Genomic DNA, 19,042 nt, shown 5'->3' with positions numbered 1-19,042 from the left:
CCCTCCCTTGAGGACAAGTTTGCTTCAAGGCTAAGAACAAAATAACTTGTTTAAAAAAAGTTGCCCAAACCCAGGCCGACTAGATTCCATAAGGTCTGGGCTGGCATTGAGTCCTGAGAGAAACAAAGTATGAAGGTCAGTGTGCCCCAAAATAGAGTGGCCTAGAGTTGAATCGTGTCCAAAATGGACAGAGTGTGCCAATTTGAATAAACCAATGAAATTGCTATGCACCCGTTGCTAACTGCCTATGTAATTTTCCCTATAAATATGTCCCCCCAGTTGAGTTCAGGGTCAACTCCTCTATCTCCTGTGTGAGATACATGTCATCCCCAAAGCTCTGGTCTACCCCCTTCCCCTCAATAAACCTCCTGCCTGATTGCAGCAAGATAGGCTCTTGGTGAGTTGTTGGGTTTTCGTATCCTATCACTTGAGTGAGGGGCTTCCCTAGTCCCGGGATCTTTCAGTATTTCCTAACTAGCAATTCCAAATAGCATTTCAGGAGTAACTACATCTTTGAAGTAAATATTTAGTGTACGTTAAGCTCAGAGCCTTCTATATACTAAGCAAGGACTCCACCTCTGAACTCCAGCCCTTGCCCTCTGTCTTACCAGTATTTTTAGATGGTCCTTTAGTAGGCACCTTTATTCATTAGCTACAATATCCTGTCATCCTCTGAAGTGTCCTATTTTGTTTTTTTAGGACCTGTTGGCTGTTGGCTATGGGAACTTTGGATTTAAAGAACAAAAAAAAGGAATGGCTTGCTGCTGGTCAATAAAGAACCCCATGGTAACCCAGAAAGGAATAAGCATCTCTTTCTTTAGTTAAATGTTGACAGGGTGTTTGTACACTGGGTATTTATGTGTAATAATTCAACAAAGTTCAAGGGCTGGAGAGATGGCTCAGTGGTTAAGATCACTGATTGCTCTTCCAGAGGTCCTGAGTTCAATTCTCAGCAACCACATGGTGGCTCACACCATCTGTAATGGGATCTGATGCCTCTTCTGATGTGTTTGAAGACAGTGACATACACAAAATAAATATTTTAAAATTATTATTAATAATAATAATTCAGCTAAGTCCAGACCATTTTATCAGTCAAGACTTTTCACTTTTCTTTCTTTTGTATGTGTGTGTGTTTATATGTGTAAGTGTACATATATACGCAGGTACGTATACACTTTGTGTATGTCTGTGCATGCGTGTATGTTTGTGTGTGTGTGTGTAGGTTAGAGCACAGAACCTTAGGTATTGTTCCCTCAGGGTCATAACCTGTTCTTTTGAACCAGGATCTCTCACTGGCTTGAGCTATTCAGAGTCTTCATCTTGTAGTTCATCAAGTAAACAGGACAGACTGGCCAGCTAGTCCAAGATCCCCTTGTCTCTGCCTACCAATTAAAAACACGTGCCACCAGAAACCTGTGTTTGTCCATGGATTCTGGGAATTGAATTCAGGTCTTCAGATTTGAATGGGCAAGGACTTTAACAACATCTCCCTTGTCCTTAGTGTTTTCTTTAGTTTAAATTCATAATAACAATGTGTTCTTATTTAACATAGGATAAAGGGAAATCATTTATGACTTCACACAATACATTTCAAGAATCTTTTATTTGCTGTGTTATCTCAGCTAAGTATAAAAGCATTAAAGACCCATTGAAAACAACACATTATCCAGGGGATCAGTAAGAGGACCTTCAGTAAGGTACTTCATTCAGCTACTGAAAAAGAGTAATCTGAGAAATAATACTTTTCTCAGAAAAAAAGTATTAAGTCTCAAAATCAAGCCAGTGGGTAACCCTGTTTTCCAACTTAGATATCAATACTATGAACTTTATAAGGAGGAAGGGTAAGAATGATAGTACTCTTTTAACTAAATAGCCTTGCTCTTAATTAAATATACAGTTGCTGTATAGCTTTATATTAATTTAAACTTGGAAGTAAAATCTGGAGTCAAAAAGATGGAGGGTAAAGGAGCATACACAGTGGTTACAGTCATTGTGAGTGGCTATAATCAGTCCCTTAGGACGAGAGGTTAACACTCATCGGAACATATATATTAAATGCAAGAGGACTCCTTGTCCACATGGTGATTGGGCAGAGGAAAGGATTTAGTCTAGGCGTAATCGAGTTATAAAAAGAAGTAGCTTAGAGAGTTTTGGTGGGTTTTTTTTTTTTCCCTATTTGCTTTGTAGAAATAATGAGACAATGTAAGTTTCTAAAACAAATGCCAGAAGATAGGGATGTGCGATCTGTTTGCAGCTTGTTATGTGTCTGTGTTAGGAGGGAAATGTGTACTGGTCACACTAGTCCCTGCTAGAGGATTACTCCAGTGTGATAACTGGTGCAGAAGTCCATTGTGTGTTCATGAAGTCACTGAGGACCAAGGATTTATAGTAAGTAAAGGAAGTGACTGTCTGAAGGTTTGTTTTCATGTGCACTAGAAGCTTTAGATTGGAGTAACTGAAGGCAGACTAACTTCCTAACGTCCTCACAAGCACAAGGCAGTCTCAGCTGCCGCCATAGTCTGCCCTCCTGCGATCTGTAACAGAACGTTTCCCCCCACAGTGGCCGGAACGTATTTATCAGAGTCCATATGGAGTTACTTCTGTGGACTTCTCAGTCAGCTCACCTAATCTGCTGGCAGTTGGCTATCACAACGGCACTGTTGCGGTTTATAATGTGCAGAACAGCCACAACACTCCAGTTCTGGACAGTAGGTAAGAATCCACACACAATGCATACTGGAGATAAATAAACACAATGCACACTGTTTCCCCACCCCCCCCCCAGCATGTATCAGAGTAATGAATTTAAGTGAATATTCTGTTGTTACTGAGAATGTAATACCATTGTTTTCAAAGTGAGTAGCCTTCCTCATACTTACTACTTTCTTCTTCCTCTTCTCCGCCTCTCTTGCTAACAAACTTCTCTCAGCTTAGTGGTATTTTACACTGATATTTTTAGACTGTTGCTTGACATCACCTCCTCTAGGACACTTCATTTCTTTCTTTTGCGTTTTGATGCTACACAGATCATTGGTGAGTAGATGGTAGAGTAGATCTTTCTGAGCTTCTGTGTGACCTCCTTGAGAGCAAAGGGGCTTTGTTCCACATTCTCATCATGGCGTACAATATTTAGCATGGAACAGCAGTACAGGAAGAGCTGAGGAAGAAGAAAGACATGATGAACGGGTTATATGGAGAGCACAGGCAGGTAAAAAGAAATGACAGTTACAAAAGTTAGGTGGTTGGTTATGTTTTAGACCAGATAGATTTCAGTGTGGTTAAGACACGGTGGCACACACATTCGCAGTCGTGTGGAGACTGGGAATGGTTGTTAAACAAGAGGGTCTTACTGTTGGAGCTATTTGCATAGACAGTATGAGTCCTTGCTTCTGGTAAAAGGTCCCGTATTTATTTTTACTGACTATTCAAAGTTATCCTTTATTAAAAGTTCGAAACTACTGTATTGGAAAGGTAATATAAAATAATCAAATGAATGAATAATAAGAATACAGCACTCAATTCATCAGATAAAAAAAGTCAGTAATCTGAGAGATCATTTTAATTTAAAAAAATATTAAACCCCAGAGGCAAGCCAGTGAGTAATCCTAAAAGTATAGGGATAGCAATGAAATATAGTATGGTTGTTCATCTGAATGACAGTCTAAAGACTAATTAATCTGAACAATGGAGAAGAAGTAGAAAAAATAAACTTACTTATTTAACATGTTTAAAGAGTGGATACATAAAATGAAAAATATAGATTCTAAGGACTTAGTCACAAGAATTATGATTTTCAGCAAACCTGTGGAGCTAGTGACAGATAATGAATGTCTATTGGGATAATTACTCTTAATGAAAACACATGTAAACATCTCCGTTGTAAATTTCTTATTCCATTCATGATTCCAATTTATGTTTGAACTTATAGTGAACTTTTGTAAAAACATAAAATAAAAAAGATTCATGAAAAAAACCATATGATCTATTTCCCTAGAAAAGGTACCGAAAACTGGGAGCATTACATTACATGGCATTGTGTTATAGGAAAAGAGAACAAGGCCAGGAGGAGGAAGGAGAAGACATTAGAAATTAAGAAAGCGACTTAGACATTTAGAGAGCATGTAGACTGATAGATCCTCCCTTTTACTTTCCCTTAGAAATAGAGAGGACATTAGGACAGAGCAGAAGAGAGCAATGTGCAGAGTGCAGGGAGAACGAGGGGCCCAGAAGAAGCTGCAGAAAGAGCAGGCGTTCTCTTTACAACGGGACAGAACAGGGCTTTCTTAGTAGCAAGGCAGGCTTATTCTTACAGACTCGGCCTTAACTCTTAACAATAAAAGGGTAGAAGCTTTTTCTTTCTCTACGCAACAAAGATGGTAGCTCATTTTTCAACCAGAATGAGTGCACTGGCACTTGGGGGTTTGCTCCATATATGCATATGTCAGTATGGATATTTGCATTTAAGTATGTAATTATGAGATAGTATGTAGGTGACCCAACTGGAATGCATGAAGGTGTATGGGTGTGTATGAGTGGGTTTGTATATGAATGTATGCACACACACACACACATACACACATATTTGTGTAATTCTTCTTTCTTCTGCAAGTGACTCTCTTCTCCTGGTTCAATAAAAGTTTATTGCTTCAAACTTCTCTCCCACCTGCTAAGCAAGAAATGAGGCTTCTGGGTAGGAGAGAAAAAAAAAAAAAAACCCTAGCAATTAATCTCTTACTTAATCATCTGCTGTTAAGTGACAGGTATTAATTCCACCAGAGGCTTGCAGCTTCTGGATTCATAGTAATTTCAAGTCAAGATAAACATTATATAATAAAAGCAACCCCAATCCCTTGCAAGACCAAGTCTCGCTCCTACCTATAAGCATCATTATAGGAGTAGAGAAAAGATCTTTGTGGAATTGTTATTATTTGTACTATAAGGTCTTCAAAATTATTTAAGTAATTTTTATTTGGCATTTTCCTCTGCTTTAGTGAATCACCCCAAAAACATTTGGGACCTGTTTGGCAAGTGCAGTGGATAGAGCAGGACAGAGGAACTACTGGAGATGATAAAAAAGAAATCTTGGTGTCTATATCAGCCGATGGAAGGATCGCCAAGTGGGTCATTCGCAAAGGACTGGATTGTCATGGTAAAATTCAGAAAGAAAGCCCATTGTCAGATGTTGGACTAAAAATTCTGGGTGAAAAACTTAGACATATGATTATGTATATATATATATGTATATGTGTATGTATGCATATATGAATATATGAATGTGTGTATATGTATATGTGTATATGCATATATATGAATATGTGTATATATGAACATGTGAAAATGTGTATATATATGAATATATGAACATGTGAATATGTGTATATATATGTTTATATATGTATATACACACAAATATAAACGTACATACACATTTCTTTTCATAAAGATTTGATACGACTGAAGCGAACAACTGTTACCAGCAGCAAGAAGGGAGTGGAAAAGGAAAAGAAAGGCGAGGCTTTGATATCTCGACAGGCTCCTGGGATGTGCTTTGCTTTTCACCCCAAGGTAAAATTTTACTTCAACCCATTATCTACTGTTTTCTGTTATAGTTTCCAAAAATTGAGGTGCGATTTGTGAATTGAACACACCCTGAAAAAAATATCAACATAGATATGGCTGCCAATATGAAGAGGTAGAGAGGAGCTGTGCAGAATCGTTTCTCTTTACAGCGTCATGCCTGAGATACATGGCTCTCCTCACCTCTCGGCCTTGCGGCTACGCTACTGTACTTACATAAATCAACTCTATAATGTGCTGCTTTACAGTTTTATTAGTTTGTTTGCCTCCCAAATGCTGCCCCCTCCTAGTCCTCCCTCTCAGAGTTCCTCTATCCATCCCCTCTTCCCTTCACCTTTGAGGGGGCAAACCCCATCCTCCCCCACATTCCCCTATCCTGGGCATCAAGTCTCCACAGGATTAGGTGCATCTTCTCCTACTGAGGCCAGACAAGGCAGCCCTCTGTGTACTACGGGTCTTGGACCAGCCTGTGTGTGCTCTTTGGTTGGTGGTTCAGTCTCTGGGAGCTCCCAGGGGTCCAGGTTAGTCAACACTGTTGGTCTTCCTTCGGGGTTGCCATCTCTTGCAGGGCTTTTAATCCTTCCCATAACTCTTCCATGTGGGTCCCTGACCTCCGTTCAATGTTTGGCTGTGGGAATCTGCATCTGTCTTAGTCAACTGCTAGGTGTGCTTTCCAGAGGACAGTTACGCTGGACTCCTGTCTGCAAACACATCGTAGCATCATTAATAGTGTCAGAGATTGGTGCCTACCCACGTGGTACCTCAGGTTGGACCGGTCACTGCTCAGCCATTCATTTTAATGTGAGAATTAGCTCTCGGAATTAGGGATTAGGAAGAATCAGTTCATATTTCTCAAGACCTCAATGATATCCGAGCAGAAAAAGAGGTCCAGCTCTTCTAGAGGAACTTGGGAATTGGAAGACTGGACACCATGGCAGCCCTCAAAGAAAACAAGTCCCAGACGTCCATCATCTGTTTAGTGTGACACTACCATCTGCCTCATTTGAGTGAAACTTTGAGGGCCTGAGAGGAGGTTCAGGAGGTAAAAGCACTTGCCACTCTCTGAAGTTCATGTGAGAAATATATACAGTGCCATGCATCTGTAAAGCCAATATTTCTAGACAGTAGAGTTACCCAGGAGCTCATGGTCCAGCTGGCCTAGAACATATTGTATAGCAAAAAGAAGAGTGACCTGGTCTCAACAAGGTGGAACAAAAGCTGTCTTCTCACCTATGCGCATATGAAAATGCACACACATGCACGCATGTGCGTACTGTCTTAGGGTTTCTATTGTTGTGAAGAAACATTATGTCCATGGTAACTCTTATAAAGGAAAAGTTGGGGTTAGCCAATATTTTAAAAGTTTAGTCTGTGGTCATGATGGCAAACATGGTGACGTGCAGGCAGACATGATGCTGGAGAAGGAGCTGAGAGTTCTACATCTTGATGCACAGGCAACAGATAGAGAGTGGGTGTCATGCTGGGTATAGTTTAAGCATTGAGACCTCAAGGCCTGCATTCCCAGTGACACACTTCCTCCAGCAAAGCCATACCTGCCCCAACAAGGAAAACCCTCTTAATAGGACCTAATAGTGAGGACCTGTGTGCCACTCAGTGAATGCTGGATTTTGCCAAATGCTTTTTCTGTCTTTAAAATGGTTGGACAGCTCATATCTTTTAGTTTTAAGCTTGTCCATATGGTGAATTGTTCTGGTTATCATTGTTGAAACTTTATTCCTGAGACAAAATCCCTGTGTTCATGACTTACAGTGTTTTTAATATAGTTAGGGTGTAGCATGCTGAGCGTCTGTGTGACATGATCTTCTCCTTGTTTCTAAGCATTATGGTATGTAGTTTCATTTCCTTGTGATGCTATTGCCCTGGGTAACAACTGTGCCCTGCAAAGTCCTTTTTACAGGGACTTGGATTAAATGAGCATTACTTTTGTGGTCACATTAGATGGAATTGACCAGCCAATTATGCCTGGAGTTTTCTTTGTGATGAAATTTATAACCATAAATTCAAATTTTTAATAAGAGTACAGTTACCTGTGGTCATCTATGGTGTTTTTTTTTCCTTTTGCATTAACATTGTCAAAGTGTCTTTAACATTGTTAATTTAATTTAAATTGTTGGATTTATAATTACATTGATAGTCCTTTAGCATCCTTTAATAACTCTATAATGTCATTTAATATTCTCTAATAACTTAATTCGTATCTTCTGTTTTCTTCCAATTAATCTGTCTGAAGAGGCAGGGGATCTAATTCTGTATATCACTGGGGCAAATCTAAAACACTTAGGTTAGAGTGTTTTTCATGTAACAGCTGGATTGTATATACACAACACTGCAGCCATTTTATTTCTCTCATAAAATCGGATTTTGATGTAATTTATGTTCATACTGTTTTTTTGTTTTCTGTACAATTGGTTCTCATGTTGGTCCTAGTAATTTCCCTTCTGCCATTCTTACTGGTTTTAGTTTCTTTCTTGCTTTACTCAATTTAAAAAATGTAAACTGTAATAATTGGTTTGTGAGCATCCTTCTTTTTCATATACAGATTTTTAAAATTATTCTTTTCAGTGATCATAAAATAGACTTTGTTTTGACATTTTCATACATACATACACACACACACACATACACATTGCTTATATTCATCCTTTATTTCATGTTCTTATCCCCTCCTCTCACTAGTCTGCTTTCTTTTCAAATAGTCTTACTTCTGTTTTCCTGTCTTACATGTGTGCTTATTTTATAGGGGTGGAGGAGAGGTGGAGACAGAATCTTACATCGCCCAGGCTAGGCTTCCTTGGCTTCTCACAAGTTTTACGGGGTCTTTTTGGAATATGCTTCCTATTATCTGATGATCCTCTGGGTTTCATTGGAATCTGCTATACATCCTTCCTTTTTATCTTCAATTTTATTGAGTCTTCTCTGTCTTTCTTTTACTTAAATTTACATGGGATTTGTCAATATTATTTATCTAAGAACAAACCTTTTGACAGACATTGTTTTCCCAACTTCTTTCTAAGCATCTTTGTTTCAGGTATGTAGGAAGGTTACTGAGTTTTTATTATAATTTTCTAGATTACCATCCTGCTGAAGTATTGATAAGATCTAAGAACTTCCTGGTAATGTTCTTATAAGTCTTTACCAATGAAAATAAGAATATACTTACTTCTTCATTTCTTTTTTGTATCATGTTTATTTCTGTCTCTTGTCTTATTGCCAGAGCTGAGAATGGGCATCTTTTTTTTTTTTTTTTTTTTTTTTTTTTTTTTTTGTTTCTGATTTGGGTGGAAATGGTTTGTATTTTTCCACACTTAATATCATAATGGCTATAGTTCTGCTGTATATATCCTTGGTTATGATGAGATCGATATCTGCCATTCTGCTGTCTTTAGGGCTTTGCTTATAAAGGGATGCTAGATTTTGTCTAAAGCCCTTTCTGTTTATATGCAAATGATCATGTGATTTCTGTTCTACAAGTGTGGGAGAATTCAGCATTGAAGTTATCAGAATCTGGTCTTTTTATAGGTGGCAGATTTTTCTTTCTTTATTTATTTCTTTTTAACTATTGGTTCAATTTTGTTACATTGTTTATATCATCTTGGTTCAACTCTAGTTGGTTATATGCATATAGAAATTCATTCATTTCTTTAGATATTCCAATTTAGTGACATGTAAGCTATTATATTATGTATAATATAATACATGTAATAGTAAACTATTATATTATATTATATTATATTATATTATATCATATTATTTAGGTTCTTTGAGACAGGGCTTCTCTCTGGCCCTATCTGTTTTAGAACTTGCTCTGCAGACCAGGCTGGCCTCGAACTCACAGAGATCTGCCTGCCTCTGCCTCCTGGAACATGACTTCCTGGAGAGGACACTTTTAAGATATGTTGTAACAGTTTTCTGAATTTCACTGGTACTTGTAATGTCTCCATTTTCAAATCTGGTTTCAATAAGTTGCATCTTCTGATTCTTTTATTACTTTTTTTTATTTTTGTGACAAAAATAGTTTTAAGAGGGCAACTGAAAGAAGGAAGGGACCCAGGCCATCACTGCAGGGAAGTCAGTAGGCGAGAGTAGGAGGCAGCTACTCAACATGGGTCCCAGAAGCAGGGAACGTTAGTGTTCCGTTAGCATCTCAGTTTTCTTTAGTACAGGACCACAGCTCGTGAGCTACTCACAGTTATGGTTGGAGCTCTGAACAGAGTTAATGTAATTTAGACAGTTCTTCAAAGACAAGTCTAGAGATCTTTTTCCTAGGTAATTCCAGAGCAGGCCAAGTTGACAACACTGACTGTCACAGTTCTTCCCTTATCAACTTCAAACTGCAACATATCACTTTTCAGCTTTTTACACGTTTCTGGCTGTCTTACAATGAAAAAATGCATTCATCTAACTTCAGAAAGTCCCTATGGTTTTTAGTAGCTTTATTCAAAGCTATTGGTATAATATGTCCTGAGATATGGACCAGCTTCACTTATGAGCCCCTGTTATATAAAAAAATGTTAAATTTTCAAACACATGACACAGAGGCTGTTCTTTCCTAAGTGTATATGTGTGAGCATAGTGGTGAAACATTAGACCAGAGCTACACCAGAACCTAGCAGAGTAAACACCAAACCCTGCAGTTCCATGGCTCATATCTGGATCCCATGATGGAATCACTTGTGCTCCAAAAATCTTGGATAGCTCTCCCTATCCCTGGTACCTGCCACGTTCAGCAAAAATAGCTGTTCTGTGGTTCAGCTTCACTCTGTATCTACAGCTTTCCTTGGAGGATTTCTCATAATCAGTATCTCCAACATCCTGGGATCTGTTACAGCCTGGGTTTTTATCTCACAGCTCATGAATTTCTGAAGCTTTTTCTCTTTCTTCAGAATATGTCTTTTTTTCCTCACTCTGCCTTTCTTTATTCCTGGGTAACAAGGGAAACAGTTTCTAGCCCACCATTATATCTAACAAGGAAAGTAGTAATATATATACATATATATACACATATATATGTACATATACATGTAATACTATATACTATAATACACACAATAAATACATATTATAAATATATAATATGTAATATGTAATATATTATATATTATAATATGTAATATATGGTACATAATATATAACATAATATTTTATATAATATATAATATATGATGTATGATATATGATGTAAAATATATGATATATAATATGTAAAATGAAATGTAATATGAAATATTGTATATCATATATCATATCTATTCAGGTTATTACATAATATATAAGTATGTTCATATTAGTCATTTATTTGGCTTAAGCATATTTTGTCAGATGTGAACACAACTACTTCTGGTTGTCTTTGGATTGTACTTGCATGAAATATCACTTTGAATCCTTCTATGTGTCTTTGCTAGGGAGGTGTATTTCTGAGTTAATACAATTTACATTTAGTGCTATTAATGAGAAGGACTACTGACTCCTACAATTTCTTCACTCCTTTTTTTGTTAATTTAACTATCATTTGCCTCTGCCCCATTCATATAAGGTGTTTTCTGGTTAACAGCATATGTCTTCTTTCCATTTGTGTGTTTATTTCTGTGGTGAAATTTTCTCTCCTGTACTCTCATGAATGAGGTGGGTTTTCATTTTCTTCTTTGTTGAGGATTCTTTTACATATCTTCAGCATTACAGGTTTGGGGTCATGAGTTGCTTTAGCTTGTGCTCATTTTAGAACACCTTTATTTTTTCTGTTCACTTTGAAAGATAACTGTGATGGTATATCTCTTAGTTTTTCTCATCACAATGACTAAATACCTCACGGAAGTAACTTAAGTGTGGACAGACTTAGTTCTGCTCATAGTTCATGACATCATACAGGCTGGCAGGAATGGTTTCTGCTGAGGCAGTAGGCATGCAACAGTGGATAAGGAAAAAGAACTACATATACTATATACTATATATTACCTACCCCATGTGATTACACCTCAAAGCCCAACCCCAAAGTCTTACTCCCTCCAGCAAAGCTCACCATCATAAAGCTTCCACAACCCCCAAACCAGTACCACCAGCAAGGGAACCAGTGTTTCAGTATATGAACCTTTGGGGGGGTCTTTCCTATCCAGTCCAGCTACTTCTAGTAATACTTTTGTTCCACCGTTACCAATTTCAGGCTTTGAAATACATCAATCATGTTTTCCTGGCCTTTAAAGTCTGAGAAGTGTGCCATTGTAGATTGTCCTGAAGCTGTTTCTATTTTTAATGTTAATTCCACTTCCCCAAGAAGGGCTGCCTAGTCACGTGACTCCAACTGAACCTTCCCATTTTAATTAGTAAAATAAAGAAAGCCAGTGACTCGGCATGGCGAGGGAGGTGAAGAGGGAGGTGGAGAGGGTGGAGAGGGCTGAGGAGGTCAGAGGACGAAGGTAGGTTTGTGGCAACATGGAGGTTCCCAAGGACCAGCTGGATCCAGGTGGGACTGATTGGCATTAAATAGCTATAAACATTAAGGATTTTATAGGTCTAATATCTCATATAGAAGAACAGTTTGTATCTTTGTCTGATTCAATCTTCTTGTGTAGAGGGTTTATAGATTGAGAGTTGAATATATAAACCTGTATGAAAAGCTATTGGGCTGTAGAGTTATGTTTGTGTGGGATATTGGGGTAGAAAAACACCCCTGGACAGAGGCAGAGAACGGGTGATAGTAAACTGCCAAGGAATGGGAGTTGTGCAAACAGAGTGAGATCCGGGTGGTGGCTTGGGCTGTGTGACAGAGGTACACGTGGCTCTGAACTAAAACCAGGCCTGAGGAGTGAGACCTCAGGGCTGATAAAGAGATAAACCTTTATATTTTTTACTATTTACTGCAACATGACGTCACTGTGATATGTTGCCTTTTAAGAGCATTTGGACTTTTTTCCTTTTGTAGTTGTTAATGTCCTGTGGAAAGATTGCATATTGGTTATGCCTATTTAAGATTTTTTAAAACTTTTTTTAAAGATTTATTTTATTTATGAGTGCACTGTCACTGTCTTCAGACACTTAAAACATCAGGTCTTATTACATATGGTTGTGAACCACCATGTGGTTGCTGGGATTTGAACTCAGGACCTCTGGAAGAGCAGTCCATGCTCTTAACCACTGAGCCATCTCACCAGCCCATCAGTCAGTGCTTTTGACCACTGAGCCCCTCCAGCCCCTGTTTAGGATTTTAAACACCTCTTGTACTTGGATGCCTATTTCCAAGCTTGGGAAAGTTAATGTCTTTGAAGAGATTTTTTTTTTTTATGCCTATCTATGCAAGTTTTCTGTCTTAGGATTCATCAATATGTTTTCCTTGTTGCTCCTTTGCTCGAAGGCTGCTGTGCTCACAGACTGCTGCTGTGTTCATGGGCTGCTGTGCTCGCGCTGTGCATTTTCATTGATGTCTGAATGTGGAATTTCCTGCATTGTCCTCTATCTTTAACAAGCTGCTGCTGGCTTTCTCATCAAGGGTGCTGAAGTCTTCAGCCAGATTCTGAGTTAATTTTCTTATACCATTAATCTGCTTATCTGTACCCATTTTAAAGTAATTTTCATTTTTACAAGTAGATTTGAATTCTTGATTTGGCAGTTTAACCATTTTAGTATCTTTGTATTGATTCTTAAGACGTTTTGATTTTGTTTTGCTTTTGTTTTTGTTTCTGTGTAGCTTTGGCTGTCCTGGAACTTGCAATGTAGCTCAGGCTGGCCTCACAAGAGACCCACTTCCCTCTATGTATTAAGCACCCGTGTTAAAGACATGTGCCACCACTGCCTGGCGATTTTGATTGGTTTTTGGCTGAATCTCCTCTTACGTTTTCTTGTTTCTTATGGGGCTGTGTTTCGGTTTATCCATCTCTTAGAATGGATGTTTCTTCTGGCTTCATATGGGAGTCTTCTTGATAAACAGTCTCCTATTCAGGGTCAATACCACTCACTCACTTGGAGCAGCACAAATTAGCACAGTGACCCCAAACTTATCAATGGAAGTGAATTACCATGTTATCAAACGTTATGGACAGAAAGTGACAAAAATGCTGCCATTCTATAGTTTTAAAATTAGAGTAAAATTTACAATGCTAAAGGAATGAGAGAAAATAATGGAGCAGGAAATGGGGAAGGAAGCAAAGTCAAATAAAGGGGGTGGGGTGGGGATGAAGGGCAGTGCTCTGGTGAAGCAGAGCAAACAAGAAAGCATTGTAAGCAAACAAGGAAGTGAAGTAGGGAAGTGTCTCTGTAACCTGGAGGGGTGGTAAAAGCACAAATGTGGTGACTTTTAAAGAGAGAACATGCATTTGTGAAATACTCTAGATGAGGTACAAAGAAAAGCCACATCCCAGGACAAGGTATGTGACAGGTCCTAGGGTGTACAAAGAGTTTATCTGAGTGGATATGAACATATCCTTAGATAAAACAAGGAAGGGAATAACAAAGGAAACATAAATGCCCAGAAGCACCGAGATCACAGTCTTACTAATATTCACATACATGAAGCTCAAAAAATGCTAATTTTGCAGCTAACAGAATGACAGCGTAGAAGATTTCTGTCCTAACCAAGCTCTGTGGGTCAAAGGAAACTCTTAAGCTGACAGCAAAGAAATATTTCCTGAGTCCCTAGAGTACAGGCACAGCCTCCTATACCTAGCGCTAAGTCTTTCAAGTGGTCTCATTATCATAAAACCATAAAAAATTGTATCTGAGATAGTATTCACTTTGGTTACTGGATGGGTTTACTATATGTTAAATTGTCTGATCTTATATTTAATGTCTGACCTGCCTTGTGTTGTAGGACACGAATATCTATCTTGCTGGTACAGAAGAAGGCCTTATTCACAAGTGTTCTTGTTCATACAATGAGCAATACCTAGAGACCTACAGAGGACATAAGGTTAGCTTCATTCTGATAGGCGTGGAAACTGTATCTTATGGTATGTTCGGAAAAGATACAATGTTTAGTAGATGCAGTAAGCTTACAACTGTGAGTTAGTAGCCCCTTGAATAATCCCCAAGAAACCTGCTAATCCCCAAGAAAAATTGTCTCTTGCTCATACTGACTTGTCTCTTTATTCTCATTTCCCAAAGTTCTTTGTTTTTATTATCTAAATACCCAATCGTTTTTCTTATTAAGATGCGTTAATAATTTCTGGCCATTACGTTTTTATATAGAACAACTAAAGGAAGATTTGATGTAAGGCCTTGCTCTCAGCTAAAGCAGTTTCTATGCCGTGTTCAGTGGTGCATGTGGAGCTTCTAGAAATCTTAGAAACTTTTCGTGTATTGGCCAAGTTTAAAATGCAAGAGGTTAAATGTTGTTTACGTACATTTGGCATCTCTGCATCCCCAGGGTCCAGTGTATAAAGTCACATGGAACCCATTCTGTCCCGATGTCTTCTTGAGCTGTTCTGCAGATTGGGGTGTTATGATCTGGCACCAGGAGACCGTCAAGCCATTTCTGAGTTTTTACCCAACAACTTACGTTGTTTATGATGTTGCCTGGTCCCCAAAATCTGCATATATTTTTGCTGCTGCAAATGAGAATAGAGTAGAGATTTGGGACCTTCAGATCAGCACGTAAGTAATCAACTGGTAATGTTGTGAGTGAAATCGCTAGGAAAAACAGCTCAAACCACATGACATACTTTCTAGCTTCTTCATCAGGTAGTGAGTACTGTGGCTCAAACAGTGCCAGCCACAAGTCAAGTATTACACTATAGGATGATTTACTTTTGAATAAATGACTAATATATAATAAAGTGACTACTTAAATAAGCCATTCCTTGGTTTCAATTTTTCTGGTAAAACTATCGCTTCTCTGAAAACAGAAGAATGAAGCTGCCTTACCCTTTTTGAGAGCATGGGTGGTTGTTTTAAGGACCACGACTAAGAATTGAAGGTGGCCTTGTGCTTCTTCGCTTCTTGTAGGTCCAGTATCCCTCTGAAGAGATGATTATGGCAGCTTAGGGAGGGGCCTTGCCGGCTGGACACAAACGCATTTTACAGGCAGAACCGGATTGCAACTCCCAGTCTTTCCTTAGTCAGGCCTTCAACTAAAAAAGCAACACACACCTGGGAAGGAAAGGAGCTTTGTTTACATTCTAATTGTAATGCTAGTTATGGCTGAAAGTTGAGAAAGAGAGGAGAGAGGGAGGAGAGAAAGAGAGAGAGAGGGAGGGAGGGAGAGAGACAGAGACAGAGAGACAGAGACAGAGGGAGACAAAGAGACAGAGAGAACAAAAATCTTAGTGATGGCAGACAGATGTTTGACCAAAGAAGTGTATATGGTCCATAATACAACCAAGTTGACACACAAAATTAAGCAGCAAAAGAACCTTAAGTTTATATGTTCACATTCGAGTTAGGAGCTACGTTTACCTGGCTACAGCTGGCTTGTTGAAAAAATGAGAAAAGTTTGTGATTAGCAGAAAACATTATTGTGAGTTTGGAAATACTTTAGGATATTTTTGGTTTGTTACATCACTTTTTTAAATTAAACTTTTCTTAGTTTGTATCTTATAAAAGTTAATATTAATGTGACACTTAAATTTACAGATAAACTATCTCATTGCAGTTTGGACCCTCTGATTGTGAATGTTGCTAACCCTGGAATCAAGTTTACAACCGTTCTCTTTGCCAGACAGACAGATTGCCTTCTAGTGGGTGACAGTGACGGACAGGTTGCAGTCTATGAACTGAGAAATATGCCTACTGCTTTGGACAGTGGTCGGGTAAGACATGGATACAAAATCCGTAGGTCCTTTTGTGAATCCGTTTGGAGTGTCACTTTGTACCATGTTGTGAATGTATACTATGTACCTTGTGGAGATGAGGTGTGCGGTAATGTGGAATTTCAAGTTATGTGTGTACACATGGTGTACACTAGGCTAGTCTTCAGTCAGCCTGGAGTTGTTTTTATTTTTTATTTTTTTAAATTAGATACTCTGTATTTACATTTGAGATGTTATCCCACCCCCTGCCCCGCCCCGCTTCCATCTCCCCTACCCTTCAATTTGCCTTCAGGAATGTGTACTCCCTTCTAATCACCCTCTTCACCCCCTTGTCTTGGCATTTCACTATATTGGGAAAACGTGCCCTCCCTGGACCAAAAGACCTCTTCTCACATTGATGCCAGACACTGCTATCTTCAGCTACATATGCAACTGGATCAATAGGTCTCTCAATGTGCGCTCAAAGGATGGCGTTTTAGTTTATGGGAGTTTTGGAGGGTTTGGTTGGTTGATAATGTTATTCTTCCTATGAGGTTGCAACCCCTTTCAGCTCCTTCAGTCCTTCCTTTAGCACCTTCATTGGGGTCCTCGTGTTCAGTCCTATGGTTAGCTGCAAGTATGCTCAGCTGTATCAATATGACTCTGACAGAATCCTTGAGGAGGCATGTCTATCTAGCTCCTGACAGTAAGTACTTCTTAGGATCAGCAATAATGCTTGGATTTGGTGGCTATATATGTGGTGGATCCCCGAGTGAGGTGGCCTTTGAATAATCTTTTCTTCAATTTCTGTTCCTCTATTTGACCTTGCATTTCCTCCTGTGAGTGTTTTGTTCTCCCTTCTAAGAAGGACTGAGGCATCCACAACTTGGCCTTCCTTCTTTTTGGGCTTCATAATGTCTGTGGATTGTTTCTTTGGTATTCAGAGCTTTCTGGGGCTAGTATCCACTTATCAGTGAGTACATACCATGTGTGTTCTTTTGTGACTGGGTTACCTCACTCAGGATAATAGTCTCTATTTCCATCCATTTGCCTAGGAATTTCATGAAGTCATTGTTTCTAATAGCTGAGCAGTACTCCATTGTGTAAATGTACCACAGTTTCTGTATCCATTCCTCTGTTGAAGGACATCTGGATTCTTTCCAGCTTCTGGCTATTATAAATAAGGCTGCTATGAATATTGTGGAGCATGTGTCCTTGTTATATGTTGGAGCACCTTTAGGGTATATGCCCAGGAGTGGAATATCTGGGTTTTCAGGTAGTCCTATGTCCAATTTTCTGAGGAACTGCTAGACTGATTTTCAGAGTGGTTGTATATATGAGGCTTATAAGTAAATTTTCCTATTGATAAATGTGTGCCAGACATTAATGACTGAGTATATTTTCATGATTGTAGTCACTGTCTTTGAAAGGTTTACTGATATTTCTGTGAACATAACTTACCCCTCAGTCTCCATTGTTCTTAGAAAATAGTTTTAACCCCATTAATAATATGAAGCACTTCTTATCAAGAGACATCATGATCAATAATTTTTTTCCAATAATTTCAACCTAGAGTGTGTCAGAGGTTTGGAAGGCTTATGGGTTTCTCTGTAGGAAAGATGACCTTGTTTGTGTATATGTAATGTGTGTGTGTGTGTGTGTGTGTGTGTGTGTGTGTGTGTGTGTGTGTGGTATGTAAGAGTCAGTTTGTATACCTCACTCTCACTGAAGCTGGAGCTGTATTGGTGGTCAGCAACTCCCACTGATCTTCCTGTCTCTGCCCGCCCACTGTTCTGGGGTTACAGGCACCCACAGGACTATATCCAGGTTTTTATGTGGGTGCTGGGGATTTGAACTCAGTTCCTAATGCTTGCAAAGCGATTGCTTCTCCACTCTGAGCTGTGTCTTCAGTCCATATTCCTTGATTGTTTGGATATGTATTTTATAAACAAAGAAAGCTACCATACAGCCTCTTTGCCTCCTGTGCAAGAGGAATAAATGCTCATTGGATTGGTATGCTTTTGGGCCATGTGTTTTTTCTCTCATTGCTTATCACCATCTGTGGCCTTCTTCAGTAGGAGAATTTTCACTCTTTTCAAGTTTTGAGAGCTTTAAGTGGAATGATTTGTAACATTCTGATGCTTCTTGGAGTAGTCCAATGTAGATAATACATGGCAGAAGGTTGGCCCCAGCCGTGGCCCAGCAAATGAACTCTGGTTAGGGGTAATGTAAGCAAATGCCATGGGTCACATCTTGAGAACTGAAAAGCTAAAGTAAGTATAGCCAAGGTGTAAAAGAACAGAGGAAGATTTATTAGCCACAGCAAGCAAAGAGAACATAGGAATTATTGCCAAAGCAATGCTTATCTTGCTTAATGGCTAACAGTAATACCAGGTTCCAGTCTGGCAGAAACATGAGACCAGGTCCAGGGCTTGCAATTATAACTTTTTAGTATAGCTGTTGGCAGTATTTACCAAAGCACCAGCCCTTTTCTTCACATGATGATGGTTGACCACTGGGTATCTTAAGTTTTGTTTTAAAGAGTTATGGTTTAGGAATTCAGTGGAAATTAATTCATTGGGCCTTTTAGAAGAAAACCTTTTCCATGGCTAGTCTGTAGAGTTGGTTCTGTATACTTCATCGACTACTATGTATTGATAATTGCCATTTTTTTTCTGCTTGGGATATATATATATATATATAATCTAAACTAAAGGAGAACATTTAAA

The 19,042-nt window shown here is 38.7% G+C and overlaps 1 protein-coding gene across 1 annotated transcript in view; it reads left to right on the top strand.

Annotated features, from left to right (window-relative positions):
• DNAI4 (dynein axonemal intermediate chain 4) overlaps positions 1-19,042 on the top strand; it is a gene marked incomplete at both ends in the record, with an annotated part of 72,161 nt that overhangs the window by 52,210 nt on the left and 909 nt on the right. Inside the window, 7 exons of the mRNA XM_080920941.1 lie at positions 700-786; positions 2,564-2,715; positions 4,995-5,152; positions 5,447-5,568; positions 14,399-14,497; positions 14,954-15,180; positions 16,178-16,334. Of these exons, the coding sequence (XP_080777067.1) occupies positions 700-786; positions 2,564-2,715; positions 4,995-5,152; positions 5,447-5,568; positions 14,399-14,497; positions 14,954-15,180; positions 16,178-16,334 (1,002 nt within the window). The remainder of the gene's footprint in view (positions 1-699; positions 787-2,563; positions 2,716-4,994; positions 5,153-5,446; positions 5,569-14,398; positions 14,498-14,953; positions 15,181-16,177; positions 16,335-19,042) is intronic.

The sequence above is a fragment of the Micromys minutus genome, assembly GCF_963924665.1.
Source record: "Micromys minutus genome assembly, chromosome: 9".
Taxonomy (NCBI): domain Eukaryota; kingdom Metazoa; phylum Chordata; class Mammalia; order Rodentia; family Muridae; genus Micromys; species Micromys minutus.
The sequence above is the reverse complement of the archived record's forward strand: the minus strand, read 5'-3'. Positions and strand labels throughout refer to the sequence as shown.